At 44.8% G+C, this 25644-nt stretch overlaps 2 protein-coding genes and 1 long non-coding RNA gene across 3 annotated transcripts; all 3 read left to right on the top strand.

The window, feature by feature from the left end:
• Window positions 1–311: 311 nt before the first annotated feature.
• On the top strand, window positions 312–7760 carry LOC125995811 (HLA class II histocompatibility antigen, DM alpha chain). Its single transcript, XM_049764793.1, has 5 exons — window positions 312–437; window positions 3870–4154; window positions 5252–5530; window positions 5780–5905; window positions 7684–7760. Exons 1-5 carry the CDS (start codon window positions 329–331, stop codon window positions 7758–7760), a joined length of 876 nt encoding a protein of 291 aa, XP_049620750.1. The 5' UTR covers window positions 312–328.
• Window positions 7761–7806: 46 nt separating this feature from the next.
• On the top strand, window positions 7807–8298 carry LOC125995719 (uncharacterized). Its single transcript, XR_007491159.1, has 2 exons — window positions 7807–7880; window positions 8193–8298. It is a non-coding gene; the product is annotated as an uncharacterized LOC125995719 (long non-coding RNA).
• A 7826-nt stretch (window positions 8299–16124) lies between these two features.
• On the top strand, window positions 16125–24635 carry LOC125995810 (HLA class II histocompatibility antigen, DM beta chain). The gene is made up of 5 exons (XM_049764791.1): window positions 16125–16234; window positions 17227–17511; window positions 20772–21056; window positions 23889–24005; window positions 24604–24635. Exons 1-5 carry the CDS (start codon window positions 16180–16182, stop codon window positions 24633–24635), a joined length of 774 nt encoding a protein of 257 aa, XP_049620748.1. The 5' UTR covers window positions 16125–16179.
• Window positions 24636–25644: the final 1009 nt, after the last annotated feature.

Genomic DNA, 25644 nt, shown 5'->3' with positions numbered 1-25644 from the left:
AAGAACACCCCCCATCACCAGTGCAGCATTCCCATAGGTCTATTTCTTAACAATGGGTCCCCACCAGGAGGCAGATATTCCTTCACAATCTACCCAGCTCTGATCTCATGAGATTGGCCTGGGAAAGAGCTTTGTCTTCCTGGCTTGCTTGCCACAGGTCTCTCCTCAGCTACTGATGATGATTAATCGCGGCTCTTCTGTCATTGGTTGAGTCCAAAAGGACAAGAGCAGCTATTGGAGGTGAACTTGGTGGACTATTATGTAGGAGGGAGCTGAGGCTAATGGTTAAGTGGAAATACTGGCAGTCCCCTGAATGCTGTGAGCAGCGATGGTTCTTGAGCAGAGCCAGGGAGCCTCTGTGCCACTCAGTCTGCTGCTATGCCTGTGGCTCCTGACTCCTTCCTCTCCTGTCCTCTCTCAATGGACAGACCTTAAAGGTACCTTTTAATTTTAATCCTGACTGGGCTCTAGCCTGGGGCACTTGTTTTGTTGTCTGTTGGCTTTTTTTTTGGGGGGGGGGCTTATATTGGATGGTACACAGGGGTTACTCTTGACTCTGCATTCAGAAATTACTCTGGCAGTGCTCAGGGGACCATATGGGATGCTTAGGTTGGGGTGTGTCAAACTTGGATTGACAAGTGCCTTACCTGTTGTACTATAGCTGCAGCCCCAGAGCCTAGAGTGCTAAAGAGCTTATGTTTTATAAGTAGTGAAATAATGTGGGATAGAAGAAACTGTAGAATTGGGAAGGCGCTACTATAAATGGATGATATGCAATGCTTTATTTTAAAGAGATATTTATACCATTTAAGATCATTTCTTACATCAAAAATTAGTGCATTCTTGGGGGTGGAGCCTTAGCACAGCTGTAGGGCATTTGCCTTGTATGCAGCTGACCTAGGACAAATCTCGGTTTGATCCACCCCCCCCCCCCCCCGCGTCCCATATAGTCCCCCAAGCCAGGAGCAATTTCTGAGGACATAGCCAGGAGTGACCCCTGAGCGTCACCAGGTGTGGCCCAAAAACCAAAAAAAAAAAAGTACATTCTTTTTACGATGAAGAAAATCAGTTTCAGAGTTTAGGGCCAAGGACAAGTACAGCTGGTAGAACATTTTGTTTGCCTTGCATGTAGCTGACCTATGCTTGATTCTTGGTACCACATCCGGTCCTTTGAGCCTACCAACAGTGAACTGGGAGTACAGAACCATAGTAAGACCTATACCCAGCCAGATGAACCCACTCCCTCAAAAAATCAGTTTAAGTAATTTGTGCAAGTTCATACCATTGAAAAGTGGTAGGACTGAGTTGAACAAAGCAAATGTTATTTTGGTATTCTGGTTAAGAGACTGCACTGCACTCTGAACTTACCTTGTGGTTCTTGAAAAATCCCTAAACTCTTGATTCTTTTTTTGTGGGTATTTTTTTATTTTGTTTTTTTTTTGGGGGGGGCCACATCCAGTGATGCTCAAGGGTTACTCCTGTCTATGTGCTCAGAAATTGCTCCTGGCTTGGGGGACCATATGGGACACTGGGGATCAAACCGAGATCCATCCTGGATCAGCTGCGTGCAAGGCAAATGCCCTACCATTGAGCTACCGCTTCGGCCCCAACTCTTGATTCTTAATCTTTTTTGTAAAGGAAATGGAAAGAATGACAAAATAATCTGGAAGTTTTCTCCTCCAATTGTCTGTTTTGAGTATTAAGTATTACATATTGGATCGAAGGCTTCCCTCCGGGAATTTCAAAGACCAGGGCTTATTTCCTGCAGCAACAATGTCACTTATCATAATTCTGTTATTGTAGGGGTCCTCAAACTTTTAAACAGGGGGCCAGTTTATTGTCACTCAGACAATTGGAGGGCCAGACTATAGTTTTAAAAGAAAAACTATGAACAAATTTCTATGCACACTTCACATATCTTATTTGAAGTAAAAAAAAAAGGAACAAATACAATATTTAAAATGAAGAACAAATGAAGTTAAATCAACAAAATGATCAGTATTTAAATGGGAACTATGGGCCTGCTTTTAGCTGGCATAATTTGAGGACCCCCTACCTGAGACTGAGAGGAGGAGTCAAGAGCTAGAGAGAAGGATGGGAGTCAGACAGTGTGGTGCACATGATACACATGTGTACTGCAGACCAAGGACAAGTTGACAGCTAAAGCAGGATAGGCAGCAGTGGCAAAAAACACCCAGTGGCCCGATAAAAGTCCTTGGCAGGCCACATGTGACCTGTGGTCCATAGTTTGAAGACCCCGGGTAGAGGGATGAGTGAAGGGAAGTAATTTTCTAAGCAGCTTGGTGCCAGAGAATGGCTATGGAGAAGATGGTAGACTGGTGAGATTTCAGGGATTAAGACACTTGTCTTGCATGCTGCTGACCTGGATTCCATCTTCAGCACCACATGTGCCACCCCCCACCCCCCCCAGCACTGCAGGAGTGATTTCTGAGCTTAGAGCCAAGTAAGTATTGAGCACTACAGGGTATAGTCCCAAAATTAAAGGAGGAAGGCAGAGAGATAGTATAGTAGATAAGGCATGCAAACAACCCATGCAAACCTGGAAGCCCATCAGGAGTGATTTCTGAGTGCAAAGCCAGAAGTAACCTGGCTGAAGACTGCTGGATGTGGCCCTAAAACCAAAATTAAAAGGTCCAGAGAGTAGTATAGCAGGTTTTGCACTTGTCATGCACACAGCTGACCTTTGTTCAATCCCCAGCATCCCATATGGTTTCCTAAGCCTGCCAGTAGATTTCCTAAGTATAGAGCCAATAAACCATGAGGTTACTGGATCTGACCCCAAACCAAAGACTAAAATTAAAAAATAAAGAGGGGATGGAGCAATAGTGCTGTGGATCTGGCATTTGCCTTGCATGCAGCTGACTGGGTTTGATTCAGTTCCCTTCTTTCCATATGGTTCCCCAAGCTCACAGAGCCAGGAGTAACTCCTGAGCACCACTGGGTATGGTGCTCAAAAAGAGAGACAGACAGACAGACAGACTTAATACTGTTTTCAGTCTGCCAGATAGGGTAGACTGAAGACATTGTCTAATGGGGTAGCATGACCATTCCCTCACTGTTCCTTCTGAGACTGAGGAATCCTCAGACTTTGAAAGGCAGCATGGTTGCTTTTTGTGAATTATACATAAAGTTTTTCTTCGAGGGTGTGATGCAGATGTCACACCTTGGCCAAATTCCTTTGTGCTGTGTGCGTGCACAGACACACACACCCACCATTGTTAGGTCCAGAGAGCTAGTACAGCAAGTAAAGTGCTTGCCTCACTTGCAGCCAACCCTAGTCTGCTTTTCAGTATAACATATGATTCTCCAAGCACCCCCAGAAATGATCCCTGAGCACAAAGTCAGGAATAAGACTTGAATGACACCACATCTGACCCAACCCCCCAGCAACCAAACCAAAACTAAACCAAAAAACTCTACCACCATTGTTACTATGAAACTGTCACTAGGTAGTCATATTTTACTGCCTATAATTTTTAAAAGTTGGCTTTGGGAGAAAGGGAGTTAAGCCATACCTAGGGGTGTTGAGGGATATTCCTGGCTGTATTTGGGATCCACTCCTCATGGTGCCAGGGACTGAATTAGGGTTGGCTGCAGACAAGAAAAGCACTAAATTACTGTACTATCTTTCTGGCCCCTCGAAAGGTGGGTTTTTTTTTTTTATGGGGTATGGGAACTTTGGAGAGATTCTGTCAACATTTTCTCTACATCCTCATGGGAGGGGTGCCTAAATAACAACCACATAGATTGGCTACACCCTACTTCTCTGAAGCAGACCTTGCTGATTTCCCATCTAAAGGGGATGTGGCTTATTCCTGCTGTCTGAACCCACCCTGTTTTCTTCGCAGCTTCAACTGCAGTGTGGAAGAAGGAGCTGCAGAACCACACTCTGCAGCATACAGTGTACTGCCAGAATTGGAGTCCCAACAAAGGATTCTCAGAGACCTATGATGGGGAGCAGCTTTTCTCCTTTGACTTTGCTCAGAACACACATGTGCCTCGTTTGCCTGAATTTGCCGACTGGGCCCAGAAGTCTGAAGACACTTCCAGCATTTTATTTGAACAATCCTTATGCATGTTTCTGATAGAGCAAATAGGCCCACTAGCAGAAGGAAATATACCAGTTTCTAGAGGTCAGGGTTGTTGTTGTTGTTGTTGTTGTTTTCCCCCTTAGAGGTGGAGGGAGGAGGATGCATTATTTTGGGGGAAAAGGACACACTCAGCTGTGCTTAGGGTTACTCTTGACTCTGAACTCACTCCTGGCACAGTTCAGGAGATCCTATGGGTTACTGGGGTCAAACCTGGGCTGTCTGTGTGCAAGGAAAGTACCTTACTCCCTGTACATTTCTGGATTATTCATTCTTAAACTCATTAATTATACTCCAAGGGGACAGAGGGACAACACACAACAGTGGTTAGGGTGTTTGCCTTGCATGTAACTGACCCAGGTTTGGTTTTTAGCATCCCATGTGGTTCCCAAGCCCACAAGGAATGATTTCTGAGTACGTAGCCAAGAGTAGCCCCTGAGCACTGCCAGGCATGGCCCCATAAAAGTAGATTCCAAATCATTCTTCACATCAGCTGCCCACATCTTAACTGGTTTTTACTTTCATGATTTCTGTCGGGCAGAAAATAAGTGCTTTGACTTTAGTAGACAGTCAAAATCATTTCTTGGGGCCGGAGAGATAGCATGGAGGTAAGGCGTTTGCCTTTCATGCAGAAGGTCATCGGTTCTAATCCCGGCATCCCATATGGTCCCCTGTGCCTGCCAGGAGCAATTTCTGAGCATGGAGCCAGGAGTAACCCCTGAGCACTGACGGGTGTGACCCAAAAACCACACACACACAAAAATAATAATAATAATAATAATAATAATAATTTCTTGAGTTCAATTACTTCAATAGGGACCAATGGATACTTACTTGAATATCTGTGGTCATGGGACCATGCTTAGCAAAATAGAAGGGAAAACAAAAGTATTTGATCACTTTTCATGAGAAGGTGGCATATGATTAAATGCCAGTGTAAATTCTCACCAGGTAGATTCTAAGGAAGTCAGGGCAGAGGGATCTAGAGTGGCCAAAGTTTGACTCTGCCTCTAGATCAAGCTCTGGTTTGTGCCTGTAAGAAAGCTTCCCTTCGACCCCCTGCTCTTCATCTCTCTGCCATTGTCTCTGTCTTTGCCAACTATCAAGTATCTTCTTTCTCTCATACCTCATTATTCCTACAGGTATCCCGATTGTTAATGTGTTCACAATGACACCCCTGGAGTTTGGCAAGCCCAATACATTGATCTGTCATGTCAGCAATCTCTTCCCACCTGCATTGACGTTGAAGTGGATGCATGATTTTGCCCCAGTAGAAGGAGCTGGACCCACTATTGTGTCAGCTGTTGATGGACTCAGCTTCCAGGCCTTTTCATATTTAAACATCACACCAGCATCCTCTGACATTTACTCCTGCGTTGTGACTCACGAGATTGATGAGTACACAGGAATTGCCTATTGGGGTGAGGTTCTCACTTATTGAAATGAGGTGTCTCTAGAGACCCCCCCCCCTCTTTTTTTTTTTTTTTTTTTTTAGTATATAAGGGATCTAAAGGAAATCCTATTTGGTCTATTTGGAACATCCTAAATCTTGTCCTTTCCAACTCTGACCTAACTTAAACATTTCATGCCTTAGTTTATCCTTTGTCATCTCAGATAACAGAGCCTCTTCTACCAGGTCTCCATGCTAACTCACTTCCCACTTTTTCCAGTGCCCCATGATGCGCTGCCCTCAGATCTTCTGGAGAATGTGCTGTGTGGTATGGCCTTCACCCTGGGTGTTGTGGGTATCATTCTTGGATTGGTCCTCATTGCCTACACCAGAAAGCCTTGCTCAGGTGGGACATCAGGGATTTGGAGAGGGATGATGATGAGGAACCAGATAGAGTGATGCATGTGTAGGCATTCCAGAATTCCCCTGTGGTATGAAGGGGATAGGTAGTCATCCTTGGACTCTTGAGCGGGACAGAGCGAGGTGGGTTTGTAGTTGGTGCCACAGGACCATCTCCAGATTGAAGTTCCAGTGATACACACAGGAATGGCCGTTGTAGCAGCTTTTAGTGGGAGAGAAATGATATGGGAGCTGTTGGTAAGCTGCTGATTTGGGAGATAATTAGGATACAAGGAGAGCTCAGCCTCTGTAGCTGTGTTGCAGAGAGGTGGGACCTCTGCGAAAGAGGGATGTAATATGCAAATTTTAACTTGCTACTTTGGTCTGCATGTACTCAGAGAATTAGGAAATGCTTATGTTTTGGAAACAGAGTGATAGTACAGTGGGTCGGGCACTTGCTTTGTGGTTGACCAGGGTTTGTCTCTGGCAGCTCCTATGGTCCCCTGAGTTTGTCAGTAGTAATTCCTGATTGCAGAGTCAGGAGTAATCCCTGAGCATTGCCAGGTGTGGTCCAAAAACTAAAACCAAACCAAACCAAACCAAAGCCCCAAAAGAGAAAAAACCAACAAAACTGCTAGGGCTGGAGAGATATTGCAGCAGATAGAGAAATTGGGACTGGAGTGATAGCATAGCAGTAGAGCGTTTGCTTGCACACAGCTGCAGCTGACCCAGGACAGATAGAGAAATTGCATTGCACTCAGCTGAACCAAGTTTGATCTTCTGGCATTCACATGTGGTCCCTGCCAAGAGCAATTCCTGAGTATAAACCCAGGAGTGACCTTGAGTATCTCCAGGTGTGGTCCCCAAACAAAAAGCAAACAAAAAAAAGAAGCTTTATCTTGATTACTGTTGTTCTTTTTTTTTTTTTTTTTGGTTTTTTTTTTTTTTTTGGGCCACACCCTGTGACGCTCAGGGGTTACTCCTGGCTATGCGCTCAGAAGTTGCTCCTGGCTTCTTGGGGGCCCATATGGGACGCCGGGGGATCGAACCGCGGTCCGTCCTAGGCTAGCGCAGGCAAGGCAGGCACCTTACCTCCAGCGCCACCGCCCGGCCCCGATTACTGTTGTTCTTAAAAAATAAATTTCCGGGGCCGGGTGGTGGCGCTGGAGGTAAGGTGCCTTGCCTGCGCTAGCCTTGGACGGACCGCGGTTCGATCCCCCGGTGTCCCATATGGTCCCCCAAGCCAGGAGCAACTTCTGAGCACATAGCCAGGAGCAACTCCTGAGCGTTACTGGGTGTGGCCCAAAAAAAAACCAAAAAAAAAAAAAAAAAAAAATAAATTTCCACCCTGTATGGGGAAGTTAGGTAACTAAGATGTTAAGTAGAGACTGGCCCATCCTAGGAACTGGGCATAGATAAATAGATCATAAATCATACATTATGACAAAAACAGAACAGAAAAGCTAGCTGACCTGATTGCCTGGGCAGGAAGGGTTGCCACAGAAACGTGTAATAGATGACTACATGGAATTTAAACAGAATGTACAAGACACAAAGATCCCTAGCAAGAAGGGTCCCCTCTAAGTCCCAAGCTATCCCCTCCTTCCTCTGTTCCACAGGTTTGCTACTTTGCCAAAAATGTACCTATATTTAAGATGTTCTGTGCCCCTGCTTTCCACTGTAATTTTAGGTGAAATTGCCTGATTGTGGTCCATTAATGTTAGTTAGTCAAATCTCCTTGCTTCTTTACCTTAAATACTTGATTGCATGATTCTGTTACAACAGGGATTGCCTCTGATGACTTCTTCCATCCTCTCTCTCCTCAGGCTGATTCATCCCGACCCAAGTCCAGTGCCATCTAAGCGGGTGATGTGCAGATTACTCACATCTGTCCAGCCTCCTAAGGACTCTGCGTGTGTGTGTGTGTGTGTGTGTGTGTGTGTGTGTGTGTGTGTGTGTGTGTGCAGGTTCCTTCGCCAGAGGTTCCACTCTCCCTAAGTTTGTCTCCACAGGAACCCCAGAATGGCTTTTCTATCACAATCACATCCCTTCCTCAGGCTGATTCATCCTGACCCAAGTCCAATGCCATCTAAGCAGGTGATGTGCAGATTACTCACATCTGTCCAGCCTCCTTAGGACTCTGCAAGTGTGTGTGTGTGTTTGTGTGTGTGTGTGTGCAGGTTCCTTCGCCAGAGGCTCAAGAGTGTGTGTGTGTGTGTGTGTGTGTGTGTGTGTGTGTGTGTGTGTGTGTGTGTGTGTGTGTGTGTGTGTACATGCAGGTTCCTTCGCCAGAGGCTCCACTCTCCCTAAGTTTGTCTCCACAGGAACCCCAGAATGGCTTTTCTATCACAATTACATCCCTTCCCACTTCCAGTCAATAAATATCATTTCTTAATATTATTGTGGTTTCTTCTCTCAATTCAGCATTGTAATTTTATCTATTCAGCCTGAGTGTGCTGTGGCCCCAAAGTCAAATTGAGCATGGCTTGTCCTCAAGAGGGAGGGGAATAGGAAAACCCCTAATTCCTTAGCTGACTTCTGTTCCTTCATCACAGCACTGTATGCTCCCTTTGCTTTTATTTTTTTAGTGTTACACCAAGCTGTGCTCAGGACTCTCCCCTGACTCTGCTCAGGGATCACTCCTCTCAGGTCTTGGGGGCCACATGGGGTGCTGGGAATTGAAACCAGGTCAGCCACTTGCAAGCCAAGTGCCCTCCGTGCTGTACTATTGCTCCAACCCCTTTTTGATAGCTTTTGCTCTAATTAATGTATGCAAGATATGTGAGACATGAAGGCAGAGCTACATCCTGAGAATCTGTTCACAAATCATTGGAGGAAGCTTCCTTGTTTCTATTTGCCTTCTGTAAATGTTTGTTCCTGGTAGAGGCTGCCTTGAGAACTATCTCTTGCCTTCCCTATCAGCAGGAAAACAGCAGCTCTGAAGGGGGAAAAATAAACCTTCAGATGTTACTCTAATTCCTATCAGCTCTGGGAAAACATTTTAACCAAGCTCTTGAAGTGGAGTGGAAGCAGCTTGGAAGGGTCTGTAACCCAGTTGTTTTTCCAAGCAATTGGTGCACTGGCGCAAGTGGGTCTTTCAAGAAAATTGACAGTGCTGTCCTGGTGGGCAGTGGGGGCAAGACACTTGACTATTAAGAATCATTTCTTTGAAATGTGCTTTGTTTCATGCTTTTTGTGGAATTTGAGAGTTGCTTTGGAAGATGGGATGACATTAATATTAAGAGTGAAATGTTGCACTGGTGAAGGGGGGTTGTTCTTTACATGACTGAAACCCAACAACAATCATATTTGTAATCAAGATGTTTAAATAGGGGCCGGGTAGGTGGCGCTGGAGGTAAGGTGTCTGCCTTGCAAGCGCTAGCCAAGGAAGGACCTCGGTTCGATCCCCCGGCGTCCCATATGGTCCACCCAAGCCAGGGGCGATTTCTGAGCACATAGCCAGGAGTAACCCCTGAGCGTCAAACGGGTGTGGCCCAAAAACCAAAAAAAAAAAAAAAAAAAAAGATGTTTAAATAAAGATATTAATAAAAAAAAAACAGTGACAGTAGGGGGCCAGAGTAGTGGCGCAAGTGGTAAGGCATCTGCCTTGCCTGTGCCAGCCTAGGACGAACCACGGTTCGATCCCCCGTGTCCCATATGATCCCCCAAGCTAGGAGCGATTTCTGAGCACAGAGCCAGGAGTAACCTTTGAGTGTCACCAGGTGTGGCCCAAAACCCAAAAACAAACAAAAAAGAGTGAAATTATTTTGGTCTTATTGGTAAAGGAGACAATTCTTGGTATTCTATTAGAATTGAATCCAAGAGATATTATTCAGTTCTTCCCAAAGTTAGCACTTATTTTCTGAACCATCTTATTACCCTTCCTTCCTCTCTCTTTTTCTCTTTCTTTTCCTTCCTTTTCCTTCCTTCCTTCCTTCCTTCCTTCCTTCCTTCCTTCCTTCCTTCCTTCCTTCCTTCCTTCCTTCCTTCCTTCCTTCTTCCTTCCTACTTCCTTCCTTCCTCCCCCCCCCCCACTTCTCTCTCTAACTCTCCTTATCCCCTCTCCTCTCAAGCAACCTACTCTATCTGCCCATTCCAGGTGTGTGTGTGGTTCTGATCATTCAGGTGGTATAAACAAGCAATTGGGGGAGGGAATACCCACATTTTTCACCTTTTTCTGTATTATTACACAAGTACTATTGATAAATCTTGATCATCCAAGTTTCTTTCTAAAAGCTTCTCTAATCAAAATCATGAGAACATTTCTGCAGATAATACAGAAAATAAGCTGCTATGTAAGATACACAATATAACAGCAATTAGGAAACATTCACTAGGATAGTTGAGAACTTTCAAAACTCTAACATGTATTTCTTCAGAATTATACAAACAAATATTAAAGTTAGATACAAAATTTTCTGTTTGCAGTGGGGCTTAGAACAAAATAATAAATCTATACAGATAAATCACAATTTAACCAGCAAATAATGACTAATAAGAATAGGATCAAGAAATTAGTCTAGGGGCCGGGCGGTGGCGCAAGAGGTAAGGTGCCTGCCTTGCCTGCGCTAGCCTTGGACGGACCGCGGTTCGATCCCCCGGCGTCCCATATGGTCCCCCAAGCCAGGAGCAACTTCTGAGTGCATAGCCAGGAGTAACCCGTGAGTGTTACCGGGTGTGGCCCAAAAACCAAAAAAAAAAAAAAAAAAAGAAATTAGTCTAGGATAAAGTTAATTTTTTGGAGGTAACCCAGGTGTAGGAATTTCTGAAAGTAGCATCTTCTCAGTTGATTTTTATCTGGTCTTGGATTTTCCATCTTCTCCATCATTACCGTCTGTGTTAGGCTGCTGGAGGTTAGGGGTCCGAGGTCCTCACAAAAGACGCCTCATCTCTGAAGTCTTCTTCTTGGATCCAGGGTACAAGTCAGTCACGTTTTTTTAAGAGATTGGTTGAGGTTTGATTTCTGCCAACCTCCCAGACAGGAAAGGCAGTTCCCAAGCCCCTGTCCGATTAGGTTGGGGGAACAGTTCCAGTTATAAAGATCCGCAGGAAATAATTCACACAGTGAAGCCGTACTGGAATGGGTTCAGGAAATCCAGTGCTCAAGCAAGGAATTCAAACCACCAAAGCTTTCTGCTCCTAAAATGGAGCACAGCTCAGTGGAAGAAGACTGAAGAATGAGCCCCAGACTTCCTCAGACCTTTGCTTTTATTGACAAGAATCAGGTCCCACTCTAGGGTGGGATAATACCAAGTAATGGATAATTCAATATACTATCATCAGATCACTCCCTAGGGTGGAGTACAATTATTGATTAGGGTAGAATCAATAACCCAACAAATTGTAACTGGTCAGTTTTTTACTTATTAATAGCATGGAACTTAGAGTCCTCAATCTTTATTTGTCTGTTTTAGTATCTGGATAAGTATGGGCAACCATGTACCTCTTTCAATTCTCTCATACCTAAGAAGGTGATGATAATATTCTTCAAGTGTAGTACTGACAAATCAGCTAGCATATTCCTTAGTAGTTCAAGTAATTGGACTGCAGAAAGAAGGATGGTGCATCAATTACAGTAGATTGTAATCCAAAAATTAGGCTCTAGAGCAGTAAATCTTGATGGTAAAGCAGAGTTTGAGAAGAGAGGGGGGTGTGAGTGGGTGAAGACCTGACCGGATTGACTGGAAAATAATGTAATCTGAGTGGAAAGCAGATGTGTGTAGTTTTGAAAAGACATTGAAAGGAGTCATAAATGTAGTCTTGTGCAGTTGGTTTTGGATTACAAATGATTGATGGATTGAGCAATTCTTGTGTTTATAAAATGAAGGCTGGTGTTTAAAACCATCTGTTCAGAAAAAGAACATGAGAATTTACAGGGAACAATCTTAGGAAGTACCTAGAGGATATTTATTATGGTCATATTCTCAGAAAAGGCACGAGACCACATTTGGGACTTCCTGCAATAAGTAATGCCAGTCCTGTTGTGATTGTTTAGCTTGACCAGCCTCCCAGCAGACCTCAGACAGTACCTCAAACCCTTGCCAAACTTGTGGATCTGTTTGCCAAGGCTCAGATGCCAATTGCCTTCCTCTGCTCTCAGCAGTTTTCAAGACTCACTCTAGGCTGTGCTCCCTGCCCACCATACCCAGGATTTAACTTCAATAGACTTAACTTAACTTAAATAGAGTCGAATTATTGCTTGATTTAACTTAAACACTTCTTTTTAGAAATGCTTGTTCTCGGACCCGGAGAGATAGTACAGCGGCGTTTGCCTTGCAAGCAGCCGATCCAGGACCAAAGGTGGTTGGTTCGAATCCCGGTGTCCCATATGGTCCCCCGTGGCTGCCAGGAGCTATTTCTGAGCAGACAGCCAGGAGTAACACCTGAGCACCGCCAGGTGTGGCCCCAAAACAAAACAAAACAAAAAAAGAAATACTTGTTCTCACTCAGCAATGAGACATGTGGGCCAGACATGTGGGCCAGAGTATGTCCTAGCTGCATAGTTCCTGTAATGTTTTGTACATAGGAATGTTAGTCCCCTTCTGGTTGGCCTAAGTCAGTGGTTCTCAAATAGTGGGGCACGCCCCCCAGGGGGGTCTCAAGGATCCATAAAGGGGGGGCCGTTTGACCTCGGCAAACACTGTCATAACAAGCTAAGCCCCCTGTTTATATCTCTGTATGTCTCTGGAGCTGAGAGTTGCTGTGTCCTGCTTCAAACCCCACTTCAAAAAACTATGCATTGTAAAACGTGCTCATTGGAGCCATTAATCCAGAAATCACCTCTGATTAAAAAAATCAGTGCAAATTATTTTATATAATTTTGTTTTGCAGGTTAAAGGTTTTTTTTTTTTTGTTTTGTTTTTTTTTTTTGGTTTTTGGGCCACACCCGTTTGACACTCAGGGGTTACTCCTGGCTATGCACTCAGAAATCGCCCCTGGCTTGGGGGGACCATATGGGACGCCGGGGGATCGAACCGTGGTCCTTCCTTGGCTAGCGCTTGCAAGGCAGACACCTTACCTCCAGCGCCACCTACCCGGCCCCTAAAGTTTTTTTTTTTAATAAAGATACTATTTACAGTCGTGCAGGAGGGCGCGAAAAATGTTTTCTTCTTACTAGGGGGGCATGACAGAAAATAATTGAGAAGCAATGGCCTAAGCCAAGAGGCAGTGGCTCCTTGCAAAATGGCAACGAAAGAGAGGCAGCATGGGAAGCTGAATGGAGTTCCCTAATTTTTTTCATCCCTAGTACTATCTCGTTATCAACTTATATGGACAGGCAGTTGCAGTAGTCTTTTGGGTTGACAAAAGATGGGGGAGAAAGTTGGTTTAAAAAAAAAAGAGTTAGGAGGAACTGGGGAAGGAAGGAAGAAAGAAAATGGTTAGCTGAACTCAGGTCTAGGGGGTTTCTGTCTTGCTTTAGTCTAAAAAAAAAAAAAAAAACCAAACACCCCCAGTCTTCTCTTTAATAGAGAAGTGAAGTTTTCATTTCCGGCCTAGGCCACACAGAAGGTTTCACATCTCCTTTGACTGCGGGGGCTGAAAGCCACTAGAGGGAACTCCAGGGAACTTCTAAGGCCTATGCATGCTGGAGGGCGGCACCCGGTGCAGGTAGCCCTAGTCACGTTCAGGTTGCCCCAGCTGCGGAGCCAGAGGGGACTCTGCATCCTTTGAAATTGTTCCTGACCTGGTCCTTGCAAGTTAGACTCATTCCCTCCTGGGGAAGTAAAGACACAAGACGGAAGTGTGAGCATGTGGAACCTGTAGGAGAATTCACACAGACTGAAACTGTACAAAGAGAAAGTGAAAGAGATTGTGGTTCTAAAACACAAATTCGGAGAACAAGAAAATATGATCGGATCCCCCTGGGGGGCTTTCCCCCTTCTACTCATCTCTGTGAGGACCTCCACCAACTTACGCAGATCATCTGCATCCCCCAGTGCAGAGAATGTGGGACTCCCTACAGCTGTGAATATGTGTGTGTATGGGTGTTGAGGAAAACAATTTAAAAAATTAAGACCAAACTGATGCAAGACTACTAAGTAGTAGGTCAAATACAGAGGGGATCACATATTCTAGCCACCCTGGGGGGGAGGGAAGAGGAAATGGGAGGTAGGACAAAAACGGAGGTGTAGGGAGGACAATTTAGGGATGGGAATCCCCCCTGATTTTATGTAAATATGTACCTAGAATATTATTGTCAACAATATGTAAGCCACTATGATCAAAATAAAAATTATATAAAAAAATTTTAATGAACTGGGATTACCATCCATTATGTATCTCTTTTCAATTTGCAATGAATAGTTTAGCAACAACTATCAAATTTCTGTATTTACAGAAAACCAGCACATGTGATGATAATGGCACAATTCAGTATTTACTGTATAAAATGCTGACGCATTTTTAATACAGAAATTTGTTAATTATTGCTATAATGAGCAATAAAAGTGTAAAAGTGATTAAAAAAATTAAATAAAAAGAGTTACAAAGCCTCTAGATCTTTCTCCGGTGTCAGTCTTTGTACCTGATTTTGGAATTATAAAATGAGGACAGTCATCAAGTCTTTCTGGATGAGTGATTCAGCCTATAAAGGATTTTCCTAGCATTGAAAGCATTTTCCTTGCATTGTAACCTACCATAAAGTCGGAGTGACACCTCTGATGGTTCCAGTTCCGGTTCACTGGAGAGCAGAGAAAGCTCACCTCCAAGGCTCTCTCAGAGAGTAGGGCTGGCTGGAAAACACGCAGATTTTCACCCACTCGTATTCACACAACAGACCTTTGTTTCTCAGGCTCTTTGATTCACTTTGATTCATGTGACTCTTCCTTTTTTCTTCATTAATATGAGGTTCTCTTGAGGTCGGGACTTTGGGGAAGGGTCCCTTCTAATTATCTTTTATCTGGTTCACTATTAAACCAAATCTAAGAGCTTTCAGAAGCCTATTGGGGAGTAGAGAGAAGTCAATTTAGAGTATTTAATTTGTCATGGCCAAAAAAGGAAAAATTCATTAGGACTGGAGAGACAGTATAGCAGCTAGGGTTTGCACATGGCCAAACTGGGTTTTTGACACCCCCCCCCCCAGCACCCTACATAGTCTTCCAATCCCTGCCAAGAGTGATCCCTGAGCACAGATCTAAGATTAAGCCCAGAGCACCACAAGTGTGTGCCCCCAATCCATCGACTATATTAACAACCAGATAAAAGAATGGATTGCTATTTAAAATCATACATTTTCCTGGGGGAAGGCTGAAAACTTGATTTTATTTTTCTAGTGTCCCCATATTGTGATAATCTGTTTCAGGTAGGAAGAGCGCAGTGTGGAGAACACACAGGGAGTTTTGAGTTGGGGGGACAGGTGTGCTCTGGGCACTCGCCCATAACCTATTTGTGAGGGAGTGTGACTGGAGTTACTCAGTGGCCCGGTCTGGCGATGGTTCAGGGCCCAGGGGGACAAGCCCTCCTGGGTCCAGAGAACAAAAAGAGGAAATCAAGCCCCAAGGGTTAGAACCCAGGAAGAGATGGAGGAGGCGGGGGTGGGGGATTGGGGTTTGAAATGAGGTCCATGGCCTTGGCAATACTGTGGAACTGTTTCCCTTCATCTGCAGCTGTACTTTTCCTGTATTGATTTCCATCCCAGCGGTGCTGCCTCTGCTGTCAACACCAGTTGTGATCCAACTGCCCCAGCCTTTCCGGTCTTTTAGGTGACAGGTCAGACCCACGGTTACGTAAGAGCTTCCTAATTAATCTCCCTTACATGAGCAAGAAGGGGGCGTCCTCCCTTTGTGAAGGGTAGCGAGAGGAAACAATGCACCCAACGGGCTGTGCAGGCTGCCTGTATCCTGGGAATATTGGGAGATTCCCTCCCCAAGAGTAGGGAATTCCGCCACAGACTGATCGGTCATTCCGCAGAAGCTAGTTAAGAGACAGATGGGCCAGTTGTTCAGGCTCCTGCAGAATACGTTTTACCTAGCAACTGATGACGTTAAACTTAGGTGCGCAGTGATTTGTCCCTACATTTGTCTCCGCCCAATCAGACAACTCGGAAGTTTGGAGTCAGACTTAGAAGAGAATGAAGGCACAGGTTACTACTACTATCCAGCAGATGGATAGGTCCAAATCACTCATATAGTGGGGATCGAACAGGCCGGGCGATAACATATCCCACTCCAGTGTCTGGAGATCCTCTATTCAGGCTGGGGGTACCACGAAGACGAGTTCTTCCAAGGTCCCTGGAAGAACTGGTGCAGGGGACTGGATTCCCCTTGCTGTCTTGGAGTAAACATGATGCCACTCCTGCCACTGCTGTTGGGCCTCAGCCTGGGCTGCACTGGAGCAGGTAAGGACAGATCTTCCTGGCACTCACCAATCCTCAGTTCCTTTTCCCGGGTAAGGCTTGTTATAAGAGATGGTACCCCAGATTGGTTCACCGCCCCATTGCATACTCCAGTAGCACTTCGCTTCGTTATCTGACAGTCATTTCAACCTTCTGCTAGTATAATAATTTGTGTGTACAGATGTCTTTCTTGCTGGGATATAGAAAAGACACATTCTGTCTGGTTTTCAGGCACAGATGGCTGCACATAGTCTGACAGATATGAACGGCGTGAATCTTTAATAATATGTCCTAGGGGCTGGAGCACAGCTGTAGGACGTTTGCCTTGCACGCAGCTGACCCAGAATGGATCCGGGTTCAATCCCCGGTATCCCATATGGTCCCTGAGCCTAGGAGGAGCAATTTCTGAGCACAGAGCTCAGAGTAACTCCTGAACGTCGCCGGTGTGGTCCCCAAACAAAACAAAACAAAAATGTTCTGTATAGAACAAGGCTGACTTTCCCTTCACCCCCTTTCTCACGTAGTAATTTGCCTTATGAAGGTTTTGTTGGGATAATCTTGGACTACGCCAGGTCCCATGTTTAATGTCATATAAAGAGGAAATAGAATCTAGAAATTCTGCTATCATCCAGTTTTGTTTTGTGTGTGTGTGTGTGTGTGTGTGTGTGTGTGGCTTTTTGGGTCACACCCGGCAGCACTCAGGGGTTACTCCTGACTTTACACTCAGAAATCGCTCCTGGCAGGCTCCTGGAGGACCATATGGGATGCCAGGATTCGAACCACTGTCCTTCTACATGCAAGGCAAATGCCTTACCTCCATGCTATCTCTCTGGCCCCTATCATCCAGTCTTTCACTGTGATTCTCAGGGACTTCTGTACAAAGGCTCAGAAGAGGCTGCTTGCTCCTTGAAACTGTGTCCTACTCACTGGATATAACTGGACCTTGGGGTCCCTGCAGAACTCTCTGACCTTTCTGTCCTCCTCTCTGTATCCAGTAGGTGGCTTTGTGGCCCATGTGGAAAGCATGTGTGTACTGGATGATGATGGAACTCCAAAGGATTACTCCTTTTGTGTATCCTTCAATAAGGATTTGCTTACCTGCTGGGATCCCGACCAGGCTGCCATGGTCCCAGTTGAATTTGGAGCACTGCATGTACTGGCCTACAATCTCTCAAACATATTCAACTATAATAAACAGCTGATCCAGTTATTGTCTCAAGGGCTGAATAACTGTGCAACCCACACCCAACCTTTTTGGAGAGAACTGACACAGAGGATTCGTAAGAAAAGAGGGGTGTAAATGGGTGGGGATGGGATCAAGGAGCATCCCTCAGCAGGCGAGGGATTTGAGACCTGGTTAGGAAAAAAGCAGAAAATGTGTTGAGCTGTAACGTAGAAAGAGGAAAGGGGGTAATCATCAAGGAGAATCAGATTGGTTGATGGGGGAAGGAGAGGAGTAAAACTAGGGAGCTGGATGCAACCAGCAAAGTGCTATTGAGAGGAGAGTATGTTTTCTACCTTTGCAGAAAATCTAAGGGTACAAACTCAAGATCTTATAGAAGCGTGTCAGAATAACTAAAAAGGCTTTTTCCACAATCCTTCATGCCTTTTTATTCCATTCCCTGGATATATGGGATGTCCTAGTCAATAATATTTGGTAAAGCTCTCAGGAGATTCTGAATCTTGCTAATTTAATCCCTTGCATAGAGAGAATATTGTGATTGGTTAAAAGAAAGGAAGGAAGAAAGAAAGAAGGAAAGAAAGAAAGAAAGAGAAGAAGAAAAAAGAAAGAAAGAAAGAAAGAAAGAAAGAAAAGAAAGAGAAAGAAGAAAGAAAGAAAGAAGAAAGAAAGAAAGAAAGAAAGAAAAGAAAGGAGGAGGAAGGAAGGAAGGAAGAAAAGAAAGAAAGAAAAGAAAGAAAGAAAGAAAAGAAAGAAAAAGAAAGGAAGGAAGAAAGAAAGAAGAAAGAAAGAAAAAAGAAAAAGAAAGAAAGAAAGAAAGAAAGAAAGAAAGAAAGAAAGAAAGAAAACTTGAAGATCTCTTTGGGACAGAATAATGTATCTTTTTTTGGGGGGGTTACTCCTGGCTCTACACTCAGAAATCACTCCTGGCAGGCTCGGGGGACCATATGGGATGCCGGGATTCAAACCACTGTCCTTCTGCATGCAAGGCAAGTGCCCTGCCTTCATGCTATCTCTCCGGCCTCCAGAATAATATAGCTTAAGAGGTGGTTTTTTTGTTTGTTTGTTTGTTTTTGGACCACACCCAGTGGTGCTCAGGAGTTACTCCTAGCTTTGTGCTCAGAAATTGCTTCTGGCAGACTCTGGAGACCATATGGGATGCTGGGGATTGAACCTGGGTCAGTCACCTGCTGACCTGCCCTACCCATTGTGCTCTACACTCTGGCCCTTAAGAAGTGATTTCTGAACCACCTTTCTCAGAATTGCTTGTGGAGAGATGTTGGTAAAAATGACAACCACTGGAGCTGGAGTAATAGTACAGTGGGGAGAGTACTTGTCTTGCATGTGGCAGACCCTGGTTCAATTCCTGGCATCCTCTGGAGCCTGCCAGGAGTAACTCCGGAGCACCACCAGGTATGATTCAAAAACAATAAATAAATAAATAAATAAATAAATAAATAAATAAATAAGAGAACCACTCCAACTTCATTGGATGACATTATCTCTCCAGATAATGCAAACAGGAAATCTATAATGTAGCAGCATTTCTTGGAATTGTAGCTAAGGTTTTATTTGAAAAGCATTAACATTGGGCCAGAGAGATAGTACAGCAGGCAGGGTGCTAGTCTTGTATATGATTGACCAGGGTTCATTTCTAGGCACCCAATATGGTCTCCTGAGTCCTGCCCAGGAGTGATCCCTGAGCACAGAACCAGAAATAAGCACTGAGCACTGCCAGGTGTAACCCCTGAATGTCACTGGATATAGCAAAAACAAACAAAAGTTAAAAAAGAAGACCATTGGGCCCGGAGAGATAGCACAGTGGCATTTGTCTTGCAAACAGCCGATCCAGGACCGAAGGTGGTTGGTTCGAATCCCGGTGTCCCATATGGTCCCCCGTGCCTGCCAGGAGCTATTTCTGGGCAGACAGCCAGGAGTAACCCCTGAGCAACGCTGGGTGTGGCCCAAAAAAGAAAAACAAAAACAAAAAAAAGATCATTAATATAGACACAATTCAGATAGTTAATTAGGGGTCGGAGAGATAGTATGGAGGTAGGGTGTTTGCCTTGCATGCAGAAGGATGGTGGTTCGAATCCCAGCATCCCATATGGTCCCCTGAGCCTGCCAGGAGTGATTTCTGAGGTAGAGCCAGGAGTAATCCCTGCACTCTGCTCGGTCTGACCCAAAAGCAAACAAACAAAAGTTAACTAGAAAAATAAACTGGGGCCAGGAGCACTGATGGGTATAGCCCAAAGCCACCTCCCCCCACGTATAGAAGAAAAATCAACTATAATAATAGTTACATTAATTTAGGCTATATGAGTCCAAATGTAGGAGAACTATCACAAGTTAGGCTTATTTTTACCAAACTACTCAATGAAAAGACATTATTTAACAAATTTTTTTTTTTTTTTTTTGGTTTTTGGGCCACACCCTGTGACGCTCAGGGGTTACTCCTGGCTATGCGCTCAGAAGTTGCTCCTGGCTTCTTGGGGGACCATATGGGACGCCGGGGGATCGAACCGCGGTCCGTCCTAGGCTAGCGCAGGCAAGGCAGGCACCTTACCTCCAGCGCCACCGCCCGGCCCCCAACAAATTTTTTTTTTGAGTCACACCCGGCAGCGCTCAGGGGCTACTCCTGGCTCTATGTTCAGAAATTGCCCCAGGCAGGCACAGGGGACCATATGGGATGCCAGGATTCGAACCACCGTCCTTCTGCATGAAAGGCAAACGCCTTACCTCCATGCTATCTCTCCGGTCCCAACAAATAATTTATTGAACAAGATTTGAGGAATTAAATTAAACCTTCACACATCTCAAATTTATGGCTCTTAGACAATTGTTAGTTTGTGTCCTTAAAAATAAATTGAACTTCTACAGTATCTTGCAGTTCAGACATAGTTATTTATTTATTTTTTTGGTTTTTGGGCCACACCCGTTTGACGCTCAGGGGTTACTCCTGGCTATGTGCTCAGAAATCGCCCCTGGCTTGGGGGGACCATATGGGACGCCGGGGGATCGAACCGCGGTCCGTTCCTTGGCTAGCGCTTGTAAGGCAGACACCTTACCTCTAGCGCCACCTTCCCGGCCCCCAGACATAGTTATTACTTATTCTGATCAAATATTATTTTGTAGGGAAAGTAAAAGGAATGGAAGGAGCTATAATAGAATAAGAGTGAAAAAATAGAATCAGAGCAAAATCAAGAATGAATTCAGAACTCTCAATTTAAAAAAGGATGCAGATGGAACAGGATGGGGTGGGAAGAGGATTGGTGATAAACTGAAGTAGGAAAGAAACTGGGCTGGGGGGAAAAAGCCAACTGTTGTCCTCCTTTCTGATGATATTTTCCTCCTCTGCAGGGCTACCAGCTGTGCAAGTAGCCAAAACAACTCCTTTCAACACAAGGGAACCTGTGATGTTGGCCTGCTATGTGTCGGGCTTCTATCCTGCTGAAGTGGTCATCTCATGGAGAAAAAATGGGAAGGTGGTCTCCCCTCACAATGAAGCCCATGATATTATTCATCCCAATGGAGATTGGACGTACCAGACTGTCTCGTATTTAGCAACAAACCCCTCTTTTGGGGACACTTACATCTGTGTGGTAGAGCACATTGGAAGTCCTGACCCCATCCTGAAGTACTGGAGTAAGTGAATGGCAGGTGGGAGGAATTGGGGTTAAATCAGAGAACTATTGCAAGTGAGTGGTTAAAAAGGAACATCAATAAGTTCATGGCATAAGTAAAGGGAGATTCTGAGACTTGGAGAGAATTTAGAGAGATTCATGGAAGGTTTATGATCAGCGATGGGGTAATAAAATTCAGGAATGGAAAGAGTGACTTAGTGTAGAGTTGTGGTTGGTGTGTGATTGTCTGAGGGTGACTGTCCTGAAAAGAGGATGTAGATTTGGTAACTCCATTTTCAGTATCAACAATGACAATGCAATAGCCTAGGATTCTTGGCTATTCTGTTGTCAGATCAGGAGTGGGACTTGGAGAAATAGAGAAGGTTGCAGCAGGAAGGGTGTAGCAAGGGCCAGAGTGATAGTTCTGTGGGCAGGGCATTTGCTTTGAACACAGATGATCTGGACTTGATCCCCAACAAACCATCTGATCCCCTAAGCCTGACAGGGGTGATCCCTGAGTGCAAAACCATAAATAAGCCCTGAGCATTGCTGGGTCTGTACCAAAAAAGAAAAAAAAGATAAAAAAGAAAGAAAAGAAAAACAGGGTGTGGCAGTGGACTGAATTTGGGCTGCTCCACTTGGAAGGAAAAAGCCATAGTTGTGGTGCTCGTGTTAGTGTGTGTTTGAGGGAGATAATGAATAGGGAACCAGTCACCATTGTCTGAATCCCAGAATAGGAAGTAGTTAAAGGAAATGAGAGATGTTGATACAGATGTGGAAAAAAAGGGAAGATGGAGACTTGAGGAAGAGGAACGGTGTCTACACAGGCCCAGGCAACATGATCCCAAAATGGCTGCCAGAGGCCAGAGCAATAGTACAGGGGTAATAGGGCTTTGAGTAAGATTGACCTAGGGGGGCCGGAGTGGTGGCACAAGCGGTCTGCCTTGCCTGTGCTAGCCTAGGACAGACTGCAGTTCAATCCCCCTGTGCCACATATGGTCCCCCACGCCAGGAGCGATTTCTGAGAGCATAGTCAAGAGTAAACAACCCCAGAGCGGCACTGGGTGTGGCTCCAAAACAAAACCAAACAAAAAAAGCCCAAAAACAAAACAAAACAAAAAAAAGACTGACCTGGGTTTGATTCCCGACACTGCATATGGCCACTTGAGCACTGCCAGGAGTGATCCCAGAATGCTAAGCTAGCTAGCACTAAACTCTAAACCCTGCCATGGTGTGGCCACAGAAACAAACCAAAAAAAAATCAAAACCCAAAAACCACAACCAAAATAGCTGCTGGGCCCAGACACTCCCTGAAGGCTGTGATCTATCTGTGGAACTGCTGAGAAGGGCATATGGAGCAGAGAATGGAATCTATCAAGTCAACTCAGCCTTCATAGAAAGTTTCCTTCACATCATGCACCAAGCATTTCCTTTGGTGGAGTAATGGGAAAGATATCTGAGCCAGACAAGAGTCAAGAGTGTGAGTAAGGGCCGGAGAGATAGCAGGGAAGTAGAGCGTTTGCCTTGCATGCAGAAGGACGATGCTTCAAATTCTGGCATCCCATATGGCATAGTAGGTAGTTGTCTTGCAAACTGCGGACCCTGGACCAACAGTGATTGAATCCTGGCATCCTATATGGTCCCCTGGGCCTGCCAGGAGCAACTTCTGAGCAGAGCCAGGAGAAACCCTGAGTGTCACCGGGTGTGGCCCAAAAACTAAAATCCCCGCCCCCCAGAAAAAAGAGACATTTCGTCTATGTTGGAGTTATACATGGCAGTGCTCAGGGCTCCTCCTGACTCTGTGCTCGGGAATGACCCATGGTTGTAAATTTGCCTTTCTCCTATGCTATTTCTCCGACCCCTTGAATAAAAGAGTTGGAGTGTGTGTGTGTGTGTGTGTGTGTGTGTGTGTGTGTGTTTGTGAGTGAGAGGGAGTAGGAATGGAAAGACATTGGATAAAGCAAATCTCAGACACTGTCACCATAGATTAAGTGGAGTGGGGAGTGACATTCCTTATTTTATGGTGAAGGTGGCCTTGATGCCAAGGAAGGCAAAAAGATTCCTTTGGGGAGGTGTTGGGTTACACCTTATTGTACCTAAAACAGTTTATCCCTGGTTTCTTTGTATCTATTTGTTTACAACTTGGTTTCACCTGAAACAAAGATGGTTTTACTTGTAAACATGGGTGGGTTTACTGCCCCACCCAGGGGTGGGTTTACTGCCCCACCCAGGGGTGGTCCCTGTACTCAATAAAAACAATAGTTCTGGCAGGCAACAAGGGACACACTAGGTAGAAGACTGCCAGATGGGCTGGAGAGATAGCATGGAGGTAGGGTGTTTGCCTTGCGTGCAGAAGGATGGTGGTGCAAATCCTGGCATCCCATATGGTCCCCCAAGCCTGCCAGGAGCGATTTCTGAGCATAGAGCTAGGAGTAACCCCTAAGTATTGCTGGTGTGACCCAAAAACAAACAAACAAACAAACAAACAAAATGAAGACTGCCAAACTACATGTGTTTCACCCTCAGCCTGGTCTGGATTGTTTCTGGTGTGACCCTGATTCAGATTCGTTCACCTGGGCTTGGTAATGGGTGCATGGAAGTGATTTTATAGAGAGAAACAGAAAGAGGGGTGCTAATTCTGGGAAGACCCCCCCCCCCCAGTACTATAGGAGTAGCAATGCACAGGATGGAGATTTGAGGAAAGGCCTTTCCTTGGCAGCAAGTCACTGCAAGCAAGACTATTGGGGTTGAAATAAAGCACCTTGGAATTATCTGGGTGGAATGTGCCCCAAGTTCAGTTGCTTTAGGAATGAGCAACAGAGAGATTGGTTCTAATCAGTTTCTATTTTTGCAGCACCCTGGCTGTCCCCAACACAGATAGTGAAGGTGTCCGTGTCTGTGATGACTCTGAGCCTGGGCCTCATCATCTTCTTTGCTGGTTTTCTCTGCTGGCGGAAATCTAGGTTTGCTGGTGAGTTACCCCTGAATTCCTGTAGATACCCCCTCTCCCGCTCCCTCTCCCATAACTACTTTCTTTCTTTCTTTCTTTCTTTCTTTCTTTCTTTCTTTCTTTCTTTCTTTCTTTCTTTCTTTCTTTCTTTCTTTCTTTCTTTCTTTCTTTCTTTCTTTCTTTCTTTCTTTCTTTCTTTCTTTCTTTCTTTCTTTCTTTCTTTCTTTCTTTCTTTCTTCTTTCTTTCTTTCTTTCTTTCTTTCTTCTTCCTTCCTTTTTGTATTCTTTCTTTCCTTCTTTCCTTCCCTCCTTCCCTCCCTCCCTCCTTCCTTCCTTCCTTCCTTCCTTCCTTCCTTCCTTCCTTCCTTCCTTCCTTCCTTCCTTCCTTCCTTCCTTCCTTCCTTCCTTTCCTCTTACTTTCTCTTTCTCTCTTTCGAGGTTTTTAAAATTTAAACACCATGATTACAAGGTTGTTCATACCACCGTTTTTTTTTTTTCCACAGATGAAGTTGTTTATGATTGAATTACAGTCATATAATGTATAACAACCTTCACCAGTGTGCTCTGCTTGCTTTCTGGTCCTCTCATGGGCTGTCCTGTTTGCTGTGAATAATACCAGATACTTTTGAGTCCCAAAAGACTGTCCTCTAAGCAGATATTTTTCTCTTGTAGGTTACACTTACATTCCTGTGTCCCATTAAGCAGAAGGTAAACTTCTTCATCTATTTGCCCGTGGGTCTCTTGGAAAGGGGGATAGATAGAAGAGTTAGTGGTGAGCTCAGTCACTAGGCTTCCTTATTGGGCAGTGTTTTCCCCAGGATCTAGCCAACAACATGGATTAGAGCTGTTACCAGAGGGATAAGGAATAGTAATAGAAGTGCCCACAGCCTCCTCTTTCCCTGTGAAGTGTCTAGAGAGAGCAGGTGGCAGTGGTCACTAAATATGAACCTTTGGTGATTTTTGACTTTTTCAGCAAAACTGTATTCAGGGCTCTGGCACAGACAGGCATAGAGACACATGATGGAATCAAGTTAATTTGAAGCTGTATCATCTCCTTTTATTTCTCCTGCAGATGGCCGTATTTCCTAGTGGCTAAATCCTACAGCTTCTGCTTCAAAGGAGGAGGAAAACACTCTTAAACTGCTGTGTCCACTCAAAAATTCCCTGAACTCCTCCAATTTTCTTAGATCTCATGGTTTCTGCATCTAAGTTCTTTGGATTCCCTATCCCCAACACAATGTAACTTTAACCTTGTGGGGGAACTCATATTTGGGAATATTCTGGAATGAAATTACTTTGTCCAAGGCTCTATTACTGGTTGACTTGAAGAGGAAGGTCAAAGGGCCTTGTGGGGCCCCACAGTGCATGGAGAGTGGTAAGCCAGCTACTGGCAACCATCCGTGAGAAATAAACATGAGCAGAAATATTGTTTTCCTGTGCTTTTGTTCTGAGGTCCTGGGGAGAAATCCTAAGCAGAATTAAGGACTGGACTAAATTTTTCTCCTAATGGAATGGAGGTGCTTCCCAGGAGCTGCATGGAGGTAGGGTGTTTGTCTTGCATGCAGAAGGACGGTGGCTCGAATCCCAGCATCCCAGATGGTCCCCTGAGCCTGCCAGGAACGATTTCTGAGCTTAGAGCCAGGAGTAACTCCTGAGCGCT

Source organism: Suncus etruscus, chromosome 18, assembly GCF_024139225.1.
Source record: "Suncus etruscus isolate mSunEtr1 chromosome 18, mSunEtr1.pri.cur, whole genome shotgun sequence".
Taxonomy (NCBI): domain Eukaryota; kingdom Metazoa; phylum Chordata; class Mammalia; order Eulipotyphla; family Soricidae; genus Suncus; species Suncus etruscus.
This window is presented reverse-complemented; position numbering and strand designations above follow the sequence as displayed.